This window comes from Hippoglossus stenolepis, chromosome 1 (assembly GCF_022539355.2).
Source record: "Hippoglossus stenolepis isolate QCI-W04-F060 chromosome 1, HSTE1.2, whole genome shotgun sequence".
Classification (NCBI taxonomy): domain Eukaryota; kingdom Metazoa; phylum Chordata; class Actinopteri; order Pleuronectiformes; family Pleuronectidae; genus Hippoglossus; species Hippoglossus stenolepis.
Genome location: NC_061483.1, coordinates 25,843,933 through 25,861,298, shown reverse-complemented (window position 1 = coordinate 25,861,298; position 17,366 = coordinate 25,843,933). Strand labels below are relative to the sequence as shown.

Here is a 17,366-nt window from a genome sequence, read left to right as displayed (position 1 = left end):
GACTATCCCAGACCTACCCCCTGCAGCAGAAGAAGGCTCCACTCCCTGTGGAGGCCGCGAAAAAGCCAATTATCTAGTGGACTTTTACAATTACACATGATTGATGGCTAAACTAAATCAACCACACACTCAGAACAATCGAGAGCTCGCTTCAGCAGCATCAGCAGCACCGGGAGAAATCCTGCCGCGTCAGTTGGCCGTCAAAACATCCATAACGCCTCCCTGGCAAGGACCACCACAGATTGAATCCAATGATTTGTATTATTAGGTCTTACCCCAGACTTCAAGTCCTTGAGTGTGTGTGTGAGGATGATGTTGAAGACAGCGTGCGATCGACTGCTCTCCTCATTCATGTTGGTTGCAGCGACCGTCCGAGACTTATTCCCCTCTGACATTAGAGACTCAATGTCCTGTCAGAAAGACAGAAATCACACCTTGATTAATAAGTAATAATAATGTCTTCCCATTTAGACTGGACTGTTTTTGTGGAACATCATACACACCACTGTGTTTGACATACTCCTGGCTTGTTTATATATTTGATAATCTCTGTGAAGAGTTGTAGGTGAGGGTTAATATTATGGGCCTGGAAGCCTTCTGGTTTTCGTTTATAGTTTAACCAATCACGTTAGATTGCTGGAAAACGACATTGACAGAAATCATCTTTTTAATATATCTGTTTTCATATAAAGATAGCTGTCAATAAAGGTTAGTCAAAATGATGTGTGGACCTAAAACACCTGTATCAGTGTCTGTGTGGAAGAACATTTGACTTGTGTGAAACTATGAGTATGAACATAGTATGTGCTTAAAACAAAAGAGACTGGGAGCCACAAAATAATGTCCTTTGCCCCCAGAGGCTAATTCATCATCAGACGATAGCTGATGGCCTCCAAGATTGTATATTTGCTGACCATTTTACTTAATAAAGAGTGCCTATATAGGAAGCCTTGTTTAAACAACAAAATGTTATTAATTCAAACACTTTGAGCCAACCTCTTTCTGTCTAGTAGATGTTGGGGGTATGATTGAGGGAATCGCTAAAATTGACATTAACGTGTAACAAAAACTATTTAAGAAAAGTAGTTTACCTTGTAGCAGGCCACTGCTAGTCGAGATAGGCCATCCACATAAGGACCCAACACTTTATGCTCCCTCACCCTCAGAGTTTGTCGACCCCTGGACAGAAACCCAAAACAGGTTAATAAAAACAGACAAACAACAATGTCCCACTTACTAAAACCCCTTTATCTGCTGTAATAGTAGGAATGACAAAATAAACTCTGGTTCTGGAGACCACTACAACATTCCCCAGTTCACATAGACTTTTTAACACTTTGCTCTCAGACTCTGATTCAAACTTGCTGTGGGCCTGAGAACTTCATCATTCTCTGCTCCACTGCAAAGCCCATATGGCTGTCAGATGGTCCTCTCCTCTTTGGCCTGTTTTACAGAGGTTGGAGGTCATGCAGCGAATGAAGGTCAGAGGTTATGTTGTCTGGGGCAGCAGACACAGGCCTGTGCTGCTGATTTACTGCTGACCTGCTGGACATGAACTGGCGTCCGTCAGTGACTGCATGGCAGGATGATGATCCTTTTATCCACTGACCACAGCAGCTGGTGATAACAGAGTCGACCATAGACTTTCTCTGTTCTACCAACTAACATGTATTTTAGAACTGAAAATGACTCAGGATACTGTCTGTTTGCTTAAAAATATGGAGAAAATATGGATGAACTGTGGAGTTCAGTGCGGAAAGCAGCTATAAAGATAACATATATCTGAGGTTAATGCCCCAGTGTTTGTTACATTCTAAATTCCAATTAAGTGCAATGAAACTCCTGTCCATGGGTCATTTGTAAATTAATCTAACATGACTCTGGATCAACATTTATGTTTGGGCATTTTTGCCTTTAGTAATAGGACAGTGCAAGCGTGAAATGAAAAGAGAGAATGGGGAAGACACACAGCAAAGGGCCGGGTCGCTGCAGAAGGCTCCAGCTTCTATTAAATTAAATTAAAATCCTTCCACCAAGCATTACATTTCAATCAGCTGCAATAACTTAAATTTGCTCTAACAGGATGTTAACATAACAAAGTCATAATCTGCATAAAATTTGGCTTGTGCAAGGGAATGTAAAAACAAATGCAGCTCTGTAGGTGGGTAGTGCTTAGGCCACTGTGGCCTACAGTTCAATCTGTGAAATCAGAGGTTGAGGTCGTACCCTTTGGGGTCAAGCAGATCCCGGACCTTCTCGTTGTAGATCTCCATGTAGGAAACCTCAACAGTGAAGCTCTCCTGCTCCCGCTGTTCCTTCTGGGTTCGGTCAAACAAAGCACTGCACAGGCGCGGAATCAGACCTGGCTGGTCCACTGAACCCATCATTGTGTACGACTTTCCCGAGCCTGCAGACAACACAGACACACACACACACACTCAAACGTGATGTAATGGTGCCACTTGAGATTTAATAGGTGTATGAGAATAAATGTATTATATGATGACAGACTTTGAGTCATGCTACTCCCTCTGAGTCATTGACTGTCATATAAAACCTCATGTATTATACAACTCATCTTGACACTGGACCTCATTGATTAATTCCAACTTGTTTATTGACATATTTGTAGTGTGGGGATAGTTTATTACCGTTGAATTAAGGGGAAGGTGCAAATCATGCCAAACGCAATAAAACAGGCCATTGCAGATATCTACAACGTCTGCCTGACATTGGTGAGGTGTGTTTGAGTCACAGCAACAATGTGCATATCTATGATGTCTCTGAGCTTTGGCATGTTGTTCCTTCTGGAGAAAGGAGAGGCTGGCCAAGCTTCCTGCCACAACACATCCACACTGACACGCCTCTTAATCATTTAACTAAACAAAGGCACTTTGCTATTAATGGGAAATAGACATGTTAACTTTTGCCAAGGGGGTTATTTTTTCACCCCTGGCTTGTTTGTTTTTTGGATGTTTTTTGTTGTTGTTGTTGTTTGTAGGATTACGCAAAAACTACTGAACGGATTTACACGAAACTTGGGGGAAGGATGGGACATGGGCCAGGCAATTCGATTTTGGCAAGGATCGGGACAAAAGGGTGGATCCAGGATTTTCTTCACATATTTAACATTGATAGGGCTTAGTCAGGGTATGTGCGTACTGTGCACAGCTCGGAACAGTGAGGTACATCACAGGAATTTACCAGTTTGTCCATAGGCAAATATACAGGCATTGTAGCCCTGGAAGGCATTGTTGAGAAGACTCTCCCCAAGGCACTGGAACACCACCTCCTGACCTGGAGACACACACACATACAAACAGAGCATGTCATCCTGTGCAACTGTGAACAATCTCTATTCAAAGCTTGGATTGACGATGACATGACAATAACAGTGTTAATAAACTAACCTGCAAATTTCTCTTTTTCTGTCTCATCCATGGACCAGAAACAGTGATCGTAGGCAAAGACCTGGAGACACAGCATAAAGAATACCAGCATGAGAGACACGCAGGCTGGTTGAACACAGCAACACTAACAATCAACTAACATTTCCTCCTCCAAAAAAGCAGCAAATTCCTCCAAGTCTGAGTGGTTCTTACTTCAGAATAGACTCAGTTTGTGGCTCAATCTTTTGAAAGCTCGGATATTTATGATAATGTGATGCTGGTGTGCCAAAAGATTAAGTATATTTTTATTTGTGAAACCTGTACTAAAGAATAACTTAACAAGAAGCTGATCTTCTGATATCCACCTGATAACACATAGCCTAAAATTATGACTTTAATCATACAACTTTTTTCTCATAAAATTTAAATTTTACTCTCACGTAATATTATAACAACCCTTAATATTCATAGTATATTTTTTGGTGGGAGAAAACAAATATGAATGTTGTTTGTACATGTAAATAATAAATGTTATTCTTAAATATCTAAGAAACTAAATCTAGATATGTAGCATGTGTGGGCATTTTCAGGTGAAAGAAAAACACATGAGGGAAATATCAATATATAGTAAAGTTATAAGAGAAGGTTCCTAGCAAGTAGTTTTCCTGAGATGTTAAATACTAATTTAAAAAAGGCTCTGTTAGAAAATATATTTAAACAAATTATTGTTTTTTAGCACTGCCTTTACAGTTGCACACAGCTCATAAACTACTAAGTTGAAGAAACACATTGGCTTCTTTGTTTGACAAAGGTGATTCACTACCATGGAATTAGCTCAGTGTTAAAAATGTCTGTGTGTGTTTGTGTGTGCCGATACCTTGGACTGATTCCTGATGAAGTTGGGAGGTTCAAGGTCCAGGGGAGCATGTGGAAAGAGAGATAAAAAACATTTAGTGCAGATGTCAGAGAGGATGCAGTATGCTAGACATTCAGAGTCAACATACTCTGAATGTTGGCTCATGTGGTTCCAGATTGAGAGCAGAAATCATTTACGTATTTAAGTGTCTGCCCGATTTTTTTCCATAATAAAAAGTAGAGAATAAGTGAACAGAGACAGACAAAGAGAGAGTCACAGTCACTGGCCTCAAGCCTTCCTTCTTTTCACTTTAGTAAACACTTGATTGAATATCAACCTTTTGTGTGTGTGGCTTGTTCATATCTTGTTTGTCACATGACAAAACCAACTTCTCTGGGGATTTGGTAAGGGTGTGTGTCTGTGGATGTCAGGAAGGGCATTCATGATGGCTCGGGGAGACAAAAAAATCTCTGGAACTTGGTGACATTGTGGGAATGTCTGTGAGTCTGTGTGTCTGTGAGTGCGAGTGGTGTGTGTGTGTGTGTGTGTGTGTGTGTGAGTGTGTGTGTGTGTGTGTGTGTGTGTGTGTGTGGTGGAGGGTGTTGGTGCTGGAGCTGGCAGAGTGTTGAGATACTGTGTGAATCAGATGGTGCTGTGGAGGGGTTACTGGGTTGAGGTCACGCACAGAAATGTACAGACATGTGGGGGAAAGGCCTTTGAATGTTAAAAATGAATATTTGACATTTAAAAAGAGGGAGGATTGCCCACAGTCTAAGCATGATATTCTACAGTAAAACTAGGGACACACATGTGCATGCCAAACACTCACGAACAGTACACACATGAACCCACACACAAACATGTCTGTATTATGAGCATTTAGCCAGTAGCAATGTCCTTTACAACGGATCTCCTCAGCACTCAGACCATCACTCCATTGGGCTATTTCAGCATGTTAGGAAATATCAGACCACGACCAGGACAGGATAATGTAGCAACTGAAATACCTCCTAAAAATGAAGCTGGCCCAAACACAAAGCCCGAACAGAACACTGGCGCCAGGTAAACTGCTCTACTGCCCTGCTTTGTCAATACTATACCTACGTTTTCTAGAAGACATGACCTACTTCTTATGTCTCTAAAATAATGAATGAATAAAAAGTTACAAAAATAGTTTTGAAATGATAAAACAATAACATGCCATTTTACTCATCCTGTGGGTGTAAATGACTGTCACTTCTCAATGCATTTTTGCTATATTCTGCTTTGCACTACTCACATATACTTGTGCGCCTTTTGACTGTGTATTATGTTGCATTCTCTTTTTGTTGTTGTTGTGCTTAATATGTTGTGTACTTATATGGTTACATCTGGGGATCAGAGAGAAACAGCATTTTAATCCCGTCTATGTCCTATACATATGGCAGAATTCACCATAAAGTTGACTTTGACTTGATAAAGTAAAAAAAAACATAAACCCTGCAACACTTTTCACTTAAGGCTGTGTGAAAAACTAAGATGGTGTTTTTGTTTGATGGAAAACAGTGTATTTGAACACACAATTTCTTTCACACAATTGTATTAATATTGCTGCTGCCTGTGCAACTTCAGCTTTTGATACCTTAAAATATTTGCTTCTAATTTGTATCCAAAACACACAACAGCACAGAGCCTGGTATTTGGAGATCACATCCCTCAGAAATAAAACATCTTAATTTATAGTGTAGTGCATAGGGCACAGGTTAGACCCCTGCAAAAACTGAATGGCCATTAACTAATTTTAGCATCCTTATTACCTGGCATCCAGTCATTTTCACAGTCATCAGCTGATTCTGATACCAAGCTCGGACTGGACGTTTCATTTAAAAATCTCGATACTGACTGGAGTGGAAAATCCACACCATGCATGTTACAATTGAACGTCACTGACATGCTTTTTTGTGATTGCAATAAGATTACTGCCATTAGGCCATTTGGTGGGCACTAATCACATAAGACTTACTGCAATATGTCGCTGTTGGGACTAGTGGGCCCTGAGGGAGCAGAATCCATAACCCCAGCAGCATTTGTGTCCTGATCCTCTCAATTCACCAATTCATTTCTGAATGACATCTCCTCTCAGGTTTTTAATGAAAACATGTTTTCCACAGACTTAATTGTTATGCCCTTGTCTGCTCCTCTTCATGTCTTCTTCACTGTTGGAAACCTCTTGTCATCTTCCTCTTACATCGCTGGATCTGCCCACAGGGGAAGGCAGCTGTCAGAGAGCTGCATACTGTCAGATGATGAGGCCAGAGGTAAGAGTCGGCAAGTGACACACACACACACACACACACACACACACACACACACACACACACACACACACACACACACACACACACACACTTGGCATAATGCATTCCCTAGCCCCCCCACCCTAACCTTAACCATCAAAACTTAACCCTTGTCTTAACACAAACAGCCCATCAAAAGTAGGTCAAAACGTGAGGCCCGGCCACACAAGTGTCATCACTTTCCCAAAATGTCCTCACTCTGTAGATAGTAGGCTCAAAATGGACCCCACAAAGAAATCTGTACAAGTATACACACACAAACACACCCACACACAAACACCTGTTTCCTTTTACCATTGTGCATTCTTTAAAAACCACCAAAGCCGCCAGCCTCCCGTCCAATCTGCAACACTTCATATTTCACTGACGTTCCACTGCTGACGGGCTGCGTTCAGCAGAGCAAATACATGCAGAATAATCCTCATCTGTAGCTTAATGGATTCCAGTAGCTCTTTAAACCCATGGACAATTAGGACCTCCTGTACGCAGGTTGGACAGTTCTCCACAGCACTGATTTGAAATATACAAGACCTCCAGCAATCAGGGAGGATCATCTAGATGTGTTTGAAGTGGTTTTCACCATCTATACACGAGGGGAAATCTGTGTTACAACATGTTATTCTCTTAACACACAAAGAGAAGATCATCCTCTTAGAAACACTGATGCAACATGTTACCACTAAAAGGTTCTCTGACATTAACTCCCTGATTTGTCGATGTTTGTTTCTTTGAACGCTCTTCTCAGGGGCTTAAGAGCTCCCTACATGCCTGCCATCATGCTTCCAAACACTTTAGGGGTGAGATCAGCATGGCGGGTTTTGACGTACATAGTGATGACAGCTGTCATGGTTGCTTCAAAGGCTGCAGGCAAGAAGGGTCACCCATGTCTTGCGCTCAAGCTCCCATTAATGAAGCTGGAAGGAACCACGACCAATGAGAGGGGAGAGTGAGGCGGTCAGGAGAGCTGTGAACCCGCCTCCCTAGGTCCTCGAACACCATTCGTCCCTCCTCCCTTCAGCCTGCTCCTCTGCTCTGATCACCATCATTTAAAAAATAACTTAATGCATGGCTGCTTCTCCCCCCTCCTCTCTCTTTCTCTACTGTTCTTGCATTCTTTTTTTTCCTCTCTCTAGGACTGTACCATTCACTGCCATGTAGGCAGGAATGAGGAATGGAGGATAGAAAGGAGGCTGAAGGTAGCCAGGGGGTGTTAGAAAGGAAAGAGGCTGGGACCGAGACTGGAATGTTAAGCTGAAACATACTGATGGCACAGGACAACAGGACATTTACTATAACAGGCTAATGCTTGAATTCAGCACATGGTGACGGACATGGAAAAGGACCATAGGTCTTCACATACAGGGAAGATGACAGCTGTAGAGCAGCAGCTATGCAATATCTTACAGATACAAAGTGTAGGTTCCAGTCTATATAAAATGCAATTTACATATAAGAAAAATATAAGTGACAAATAGGGTTAAAATCCAGTACCAGGGAAAAAATGGCAACTAAAGTTGAAATGAAAGAAATGTAAATGCCACAATTTTAAAGTTACAACATCTAGCCTCAGGCTGGTTTTGTTCATACTGCAGAAATCTGCAGGTGATTGTTTTAACTTGCATGTACAGAAGTGTCAAAAAGTGAAACAATGCACTGTATTTAATTAAATGCTTATTTTTCATGTATACCTGCATGCCTTTGTTTTGGTTTGACAACAAAACAAAGAAGCTGAGAAAAGAGCGGAAATCTTGCTTATTCTCCAAAGGTCTTCTAAATCACCCTGGACAAGATTACTAGTAATAAATAAGCACACTATTGTCTTTAATTAATATCACATCTCCAATCTTATGATCAGTTACCCTGCCTATTCAAATGGAGAAAAATGCTAATCGTGGTGTTTAGTATCATTGTTTTTGCTAAACTGAGCATGTACAAAATAAAGAAAAGAAGAGAGTTGTCTGAGGAGACAAAGAAGAAAGTAATTAACAAACATGGTCACGGTGAGACTCTTGATGTTGCTGTGACCAGAGTCGCTATATTAATAATAAGTGTAAGATCCATGATCCAACAAATCAATAGTTCAAATGATGGAAAAAAGAACCAAGCTAAACGTCAAAAACAAAAAGACCATCACCAAGGTTTATCAATGTCTGGTCTCATAATAAGACACCTTTTAAATAAAAAGCACCAGGAAGAGCTCAGGTTTAAAAGAGAAACTTTAAAGTTAACTGGACTTAAGTTGTCTGGACTTTGCTAAAACACTCGACGTTGTATGTTGACAACTGAAAATGCTTCGGAGAGAATTCCTGTGGACAGTTGAAACAAAAATAGCTTTTTGCTAAATAACATCAACACCACAACCCCCACACTGACAAATGGAGGAGGTTAACAGGGTCTATTTAATCTCTGCAGGGTATCAGTGAACTCAGAAGATTATCAAGTCTAAAGTGAAACATTCACCATGCCAAGTTCATTCTCAGTCACAGGTAAGGGCTCATCCAACAGATAAATGACCTAAAACATACATGGGACCATTCTTACGTGGCCTTCTATGAGTCCTGGTCTTAAACCAATTGACTATCTGTGGAAAGACATTAACTTCAGATGGGGATCAAACCTGTGAGAAGTGGACCAGTGGTACAAACTGCCAGCTGCGACGTACTGCTACTGTACTTCACGTTGAGCGCCATTGGCATTTGCTGTATCATTTAAAATAATATGGAATAATAAGGATGCCAATTTTGTTCATTTCAATTTATTTCAGAGAAAATTTAGAAAATTCAACTTCAAAATTAAAAAGCTAGCATATCTATTTAAAATCTCATTTGATAATAGAACCTGAACATTACCAAACTGAATCTAATCCTTCTGAAAAGATCAGTAAAACATTTATGCAGTATATTCATAAATTATTATTTCACCAACAGATTTTGCCCACACTAAGCTGAAGGCAGGGGAGCTTGAAGCTTTAAGAACAACTTAAATCTGTGCTCTGTGTGTCTTCAACATTCAGCCCCTCGATCAAATGCGTTGCACAGTAACTGGACTTTCTTCACAGAAATTTAACAGAAAACTTGACCTGAAAAAATACATAGATTCCATGGTTAATATTTTTCCTATACCCATCACCAACAGTGAAGCAATTCATATAAGTAAGACATTTTTTAGCTAGGTTTTAAGTTAAATGTTGGGCACGTCTGACTGAAGCGAGTAAGAGTACAGTGCGTAGGCATTCTGGAGTGTGAACGCACACATCCTGCTGAAATATTTTTAAGGTGAGCAACACATTAGTCTACAATTAGTCTACAATTAGTCCACATCCTTTTGCCACATCCTGATGTTCAGGCCGGAGCCAAACAGCACACAGGGATTTCCTTCCCCTTGCCAACCAGGGCTTGGTGCTAATTATATACACTCACACCATAACACATAGTCAGGGTTCAGCCCCACTAGTCGGAAAATCAGCATATTTCTTTATCGTGGTGAGATAGGGTGGTAGCCTTGGCGGACATATGTAGTTTCTGAGCTGCTCTTCTAGTTGGTTATAATATTGTTGTCTGACTATGAAGGATCAATATCCATGGCTGAAAATGGTCCTTACATCACAGGCAGTGGTGACTATGGTAACCAATTAACATATTTCACTGGTTTATGGTCAGGGACAACATTGATGTGTTTACATTACAGCTCAGTATCTGCTCACAAAGTCCAATGTCCACTGAGCTGCTTAACAGCCTAAAAAACGTCATCAGTCTTATTATCAGAACACAAATTTTGCTTGCATTTTCTCCTCTATAATCAGATTTTTGATCTGTGAACGTGTGAATGCATGAAATATTGCTCAGCTCGTATGACGATTCTCAGATGCCCAAGTTACCACATGCACATGAACTCAACACACACTCACAAGCATGTGCTGCAGAATGTTTGCAGTACCATTATGATTTTGTAAATTCAGGTTTCATGGATTCATCAGCACTGTTGAGTGTGACTTAGTCATATCAAATAAATTCAAAGCAAGCAAGATACTGGAGAAACCATGCCACAGGGGCCTGTCAATGACTATCACTCTTTAATTAGCGCTGTCATTATGTTAGAGGCCTGTAAAGAACTCACAACCTCACATGGTTACTTCAGACTGCACTGGTCAAACACTTGACCTCAATATCACCTTTCTTCATTCACAGATATACTGTATACTTTAAACACAGGTATTATTGAGTACTATTACACAACATATACCTCACACATGCTGATACACAGAAAAATGTGTGTGTCCATGATACAAGGCCACAGTCTCTTTTGTACATCGCCTCGGCAACCAAGGCACTTGTGTTTGCCTCATTGACATCTGACAGGACCTGAGAGTGTGTCAACATCCAGCTTCACCAGTCCAATGCAAACAGCCTCAGGTTATCATGCAGACTGCAGTGTGTAACCACACAGCTGCACAGAGGTGAGCAGTCTGCTGCTTATCAGACACACTAGCACACAGTGACCTAACCCAGCAGTTCCAACTCTGGAGGTTAAAACATCCCTGGAGGTCAGGTGAGTGATTTAACCAAAGTGATTCAGGCAGGGCGGTTGGAAAAACAGATAGGAGACAGAATACGATTTATGAGGCAATACAAGATTTTCTATCCCCATATGGCAAAGAAAACCATGTAAACCATGTCTTCTCTAAACAGTGCTTAAAGGAATCAAAATACTCCATGAGACAGGATTAATGTCAGCACTGTGGTGAGTCACTCAGGGTGGCAGCATGAGGAACTTAAATCTGGCCTGCCCAGAGAGCACTACTGGCGGAAAAACTGAATCAGGCCAACAAGAAGAGCACACAGAGGAAGAAGGAAAAACTTAACTTAAAAAAAAATAAAGTAAACAACCTTAAAGTGAGGACATTTCAAATTATTCATTTTTTAGAATCCCTCTACAAAAATAGTCTGTGGATGTTTTGAGTGTCACTACAGTTCTGAGCTGTGTTATGCCAGTTGAGAGTTATGATATTTGAACATGGCGACAACTTTTGGCCTCTGGCGTCAAATGTTATTAATGTTGGTGCTGCTGTGCTACAGTGAAGAACGGTCTGACGTCTTGCTGCTTATTGAAAAATATCTGTCTATCACATCCAATCAGTTCATAGGAAATCTTTTTGTTGGTTAAAATCAGTTTTGTTGGTTAAATTAACAGAGAATCTTTGAGTCATTCAGACAATCCTGTTCATTTTTGCCATAAAAGGGATAGTTCACTGAAAAATGAATATTCACTCATTATCTACTTACCACTATGATGATGGAGGAGTGGGTGAAGTGTTTGAGTCCAAGAAACACTTTATCTCAGAGGTAAACTTTGTTTCAGCCGAATCCGATACAATTGAAGTCAATGGTGACCTGTACGTCAGACATAATAGAACAACAGAAAAAACATAACATGCCTCCATACTGCTCGTGTGGTGTTTTAAGCCTAAAAGTCCACCGGAGTGGCTAAGCTAGCAGATTTAGCTACACGATGGTGTGTCCGAGGGTCCGTGAATGCACCTCGTAGGGAGATATCAGCGGACATTTAGGATTAGAACATGGTGTAAATGACCTTGTTTCGAGTTGAATATAAATGTCGGGGCTTGCGGACAATTGGATGAACCCACACGAGCAATATGGATGCATGTTAGGTTTTTTCTGTTGTTTTATACGTCTCGGTCAGCAGTTACATCAATTGTATCAGATTCGGCTGCTACAAAGTTTACTTCTGAGACTCCAGAAGTGTTTTGCGGACTCACATACTTCACCCACCCCTTCATCGGCATAGTGGTGAGTAGATGAGTGTATTTTAATTTTTCAGTGAACTATCCCTTAAAGCCACAGATGCATCATAAGTCAGTTTTTCAGTTGTTGCTGAATCTACAAAATGTAATGTCTCAGTATACTGTGAAACTAAAGCATAGAACAAACTAGAATGGCACTCAAGCACATACCTTGGTCAAAGTCAAACTGTCCATTTATGTAAATTCAATCAAGCTGCATCAAATTGCACACGCTGGTAGATATAGACTTTTTTTATAAATCAAAACCCATGAATTATTCTCTTGGAAATCTGTGGAAATGTCAAAAAACATCCCTTTCCCACAATGTCATATATCCTTGATCCGCCCTAAAATCAAATGAGTTGGCCCATTTCTTGGCCCATCCTTCCACCAGTTATGTGCAAATCTGTTTAGTGGTTGTTTTTTAAAATAGAATCAATATAATTTTTTTAAACCTTTAACATTTACGATTACTCAATGGACTTGGACTGAAATGTAAATAAAACTGGTAGAATGGAGGTGAACTGGTGGTGTATGTCTTCCAAGTTTTAAACAAAGGGCATCCTTGTGGTGAATCAGGTAGCTTAAGCAAACAACTTGCAACTGCAACATCCTAACTTTACAGCACACTTCCTCTATGCACGGCAAACTTTCTCAACTTTTAACAACCAAGTGAAACGCTGCGTAAAAACATAATGATCCAATGTACACTGTGTAAATGTAAACCAAAGGAAAATGACATCTGCACGCGGAGGGCAGCAGTCAGTCAGCCCATCCTCCTGCTGCTGCTTCCTCGCTCTTTTGTCACCAAGACACAGACTGAGACACTACAGCTCCGCTCTTGTTCTGTCCAACATAAAAGTCATCGAGAGAAGTTTATGGTCGACAGATGCTCGAGTAAATTAGGGTTTTTCCCCCTCTACCATCATGTCCTCACTCAAGGAAGGGGCTCCACGGTCACTGACAGCGACCCTGAGTTAACCTCCCCCTGTGTTGCCACGGAAACGGAAGAGTTAAGAAAAAAGGGAGGAAGCTGGGCGGTGGGGAGTTATGGCTTGATAGAGAGGGAAGTGTGGAGCAGAGTGGAGTCGTTTTTTTCTTGTGTAGCTGTCTCTGTTTTGCCTGCGTCTCACTGATCCTGTCTCAAACACACACACACTACTGCTGCTGTCTGCTCCTGAACCTCTGCCTGAAACCGACATTATTCACCATTTCTGATCCTCTCCACCAGTCACAAGGAGATCTTTCTTCCGACTTAGCCGCTTTCCTCCAAGATAGTGGATCGACAGAGGAGCAGAGCCTACTGGCTTAATCAGAACAAAAAACTTTAATTCATAAGAGCTTTTTCATTATAGATGAGAAGATTAGCTTCACATTTGGTTCGCGGGGTGTGATCGTTGCCGAAACATTCCCTCGCTCAGACAGACACACTGAACTCATGCACACATTCCTGTTCTGCCAGATGCAACCACAATTAACAGGATCTCAGGCCTTCTTCAGTGCAGGCACTGAGAGACTCTAGACCCTGAGCACAATTCAGCATTACCCACTAACAGCCGCTGACTAACGACATGGAGGTGAGAGTGAAAGAGAGGGGAAACAAGTGACTTGTGTTGGAATACACCTGTCTCTAGTAAGCAGCTGGTCAGTCAGCTTCCAGCCAAAAATTACGTCATAATTATAATGGGACATTCCAAACAAATTAGACACGCGCCTTTTAAGAAGAGGTCAGGGAATGGACACAAGAAATGTTTCGAGGTTTGCAGTATGGATTATATGGACAATACAAACTGTGTGTGTGTGATGAGGCCAATAGAAAGTGACCTGTGGCAGCTGATAGGAAGCTACAGAGTCCCATGGCTGTGAGTAGTTACTGTAGTTTAGAGAGGGTTATTGAAGTCTGACAGTGTGGGCTCCCCCTCAGATAAAAATCAAGATAACTGCAAGCCCCAAACACTCCCTGTCGTCATCGCCATCCATTCACATTTTGGCAAATTGGAACTGTTTAACGAATGCAGGGAAAAGCTGTGGTTATGTTTGACAGATTGGTCATTGAGTGAGCCAATTGTGACGTTGGCGCGGTGAAGTTTTTCTCAGGCACGATTGTTATCGCCGCTGAGAAACTACAACCACACCGCTAGAAAAACGTAACAAGAGGTAACACAGAAGGTTTTGGCACAGACTGCCCACCAGGAGCACCACTTAGGACTTGAGTTGTTTTCCATGGTTTCCTGCTGAATGCCTCGTCTTTACCTACAGTCTATGCAATCTCCTTCCAGGAGCTCTCTGAGAAACGACGAAGGAAGGGAAAAGCGAGTATAAACTTGGCATTAGGCAGTAATGGATCTTATTTACAGTGCGTTGACAGTTAAACTGACTGGAAGACTTTGATACTCAAGAAAACTTCAACATGATAACTGTCAGACAGGTTCTAGTCTTAGGTGCATTGAATCTTATTGTATTTATATTTTCAATTCACACTGGAGATAATCATACTGGGAAAGATCCAACCATAATAAATACAAAAAATATGTCTATCATGTCTGTTTATTTAGGTACGAGTATTTTATGACTCCAAGAAGGAGTACAATTATTAAGGGACATTTCATCAATTAGAAAAATTGGGTTTTTAAAGCTCAAGGTTTGCATGAGCTGTGACAGTCAACAAACAGGAGCAAACAGGACAAACAAGATCCAACTTCCCAGTGTTTTCAGAACACCTGCATGCACCTGCATTGTTCCACATCATGCCCCCCACCCACCCAACACACGTTCTCACATAGGGTGGGTCGCAGCTTGAAAATTCACTGTGACATGTAAATCATCTTATGTTTGATAAATGCAAGAAAAATAATAAATTTAATGTATAAAAACATCAACAAGTCTTCACGTGGTGCTACAGAAGCTATATGCTGTAATGCACTGAACAACTCAGGGGAAAAATATCAAAGGAGGGTGGATGTATATATAAGCACGGTTGGATGATAATGATGTGTGCATGAAAAGAATAAATGAATTAATGTGGACACAAAATGTCGTCAGGCGACAAACATACCTCGGGTCTGCTTTGCCAAGGTTGGTTCCCCCAGGGTGGAGGATCGTCTGGTTCTTCACCATCTCCACAACACATTTAGTGTTCAGTTCCTTTTCTGTGGATCAGACGACACACAGTTAGTTTTAAAATCACTGGACCTCACAACAACCTAAACATGTCTAGCTCTACTTCATAAAACAGAGCAGAATGTGTCATGTAACCACAGATGTAGTCACCATTCCCAAAACAGCTACATGTATCTTCCCCTAAGTCTTTCCCATGGTGGAAATAAAGCTGCCAAATTTGACAAGCCACATTTTTTTCTACTTGATGTTTAGACTTGAAATATTTAGCATTAAACAGTAACTCTAAAGATGACCTTTTACCTTGGGAGTGACCTTTAGGCTAACCAACAAAACAGTCTTTATCAAAACAAACACACACCTAAGGATGTCCTTTACTGACCTGTTTGTGTCATGATAAAACACTGTGCCTTCAAAACACCAAATGCTTTGAACCTAAGGAGTGGTGCTAATGCGTTGTCCACTCATATTTATGTGGCATCACAAGACACTATATAATGTTGATCATTGAGGCTACTTCATCAAGGTTGTAGTTTTGCCTTTTACAATTCCGCTGTCCCATCAGAAACAAAATGCCACGTTTCCTATAAAAATTTAAGAAAGACTTAAACAGCGTAACTGAATGCTTTTCCACAAATTTAAAACAGATAACTGACAGTGTTCATACGTTTAAACCGTTGCATATTTAGGTTGTTTTCATAGCAGATTCAGTCGTATAATGTTCTAATAGAAGCCTTGCTGTTTAAGTCACCAGCAGAAGCTTTGGAAAATATCAACATGGACCGCACTGTAAATTCATGAGGCTGCAAAGACTCTCCATTCATCTGTCTTTGCCAATGAGACCTAATGATGGTTGTCGACACAGGCCAAGTCCTGCCAACACATCCTGGGCATCCAGTATCTGGCAGAACTGGTCATTCAGAAAACCAACAAAAAAATAAATGTATTTTAATAACTGCTTACTTCAAAGCAGACAAATGTATCAGCTGCAGGCTACCATTATTTTTTAGGCCCCAGCAACTGAAATACTTAAAAGACAATTCATTACAGTAATAAAAAGTATGTGTTAGGGCCTGACTGGGATGATAGTTTTATTTTTTTTTTTTAAATGAAACTTTTTTAACTGGGTGTGAAAATTTGAAACATCGATAACAATTCACCCACGTGATTTTCTCCTTCATTAGGGAGCTTGTTTGTAAAACCAGGCAATAAAAGCCAGAGATAGAAGTTAGAGACAGAGCTCAGGAACCTATGCCCCCTGTGTTGCCCCTGGTAGGGATATCCTCTTCTATTGTGACCCCTTTTACAAGGGGGTCAGAGGTCACAGCACTCCCTGCACTGCAAATCAGCGTTTGCTCAAGGACACAACATCAGTGAGGAAACCCTCTGATAATAACCACTGTCCTTCAAATGTAAGACCTGGTTCAGGGCTCACATGTAAACAAGTGACCGTTCCTGCTCAATGTCCACTCAGAAGGAACTGACAATTCTTTTCCAAAGGTGAATCATTACTGCCAAGTGTGCTCTGTATCTTAGCACCATATTTACATCACCATGTGCCCAGTATAAACATGTAGACTGTTTAAGATTTTTATCAGTTAATCATGCCCCAGATGGCTGTTGATAATCATTATTATGCAGTGGGAATGCGCTGAGACAGGAAAAGTATTCTGTGGTTTTAATCCCTTTCTTCTACAAGAACTTTCAAAAGCAATATTACCTGGTGTCTCTGAAGCAGAGATTTGCATGTACAGAAAACTAGAATGGCATTCAGAGAGCCCATACCTCCTCCAAGGCCCAACAGTCTCCTTCTCAAACCACATTTAAATACAAAGGATCCGCATTTTAATAGTATCAGCACCAAAGTG

At 40.9% G+C, this 17,366-nt stretch overlaps 1 protein-coding gene across 2 annotated transcripts in view; it reads right to left on the bottom strand.

Annotated features, from left to right (window-relative positions):
* kif13ba (kinesin family member 13Ba) overlaps positions 1 to 17,366 on the bottom strand; it is a 45,827-nt gene that overhangs the window by 23,905 nt on the left and 4,556 nt on the right. For both annotated transcript variants that reach the window (XM_035155595.2, XM_035155596.2), the window contains exons 2-8: positions 15,437 to 15,530; positions 4,267 to 4,279; positions 3,411 to 3,471; positions 3,205 to 3,297; positions 2,227 to 2,407; positions 1,092 to 1,179; positions 276 to 410 (exon numbers count right to left, since the gene is read on the bottom strand). In XM_035155595.2, coding sequence (XP_035011486.2) covers positions 276 to 410; positions 1,092 to 1,179; positions 2,227 to 2,407; positions 3,205 to 3,297; positions 3,411 to 3,471; positions 4,267 to 4,279; positions 15,437 to 15,530 — 665 coding nt within the window. The remainder of the gene's footprint in view (positions 1 to 275; positions 411 to 1,091; positions 1,180 to 2,226; positions 2,408 to 3,204; positions 3,298 to 3,410; positions 3,472 to 4,266; positions 4,280 to 15,436; positions 15,531 to 17,366) is intronic.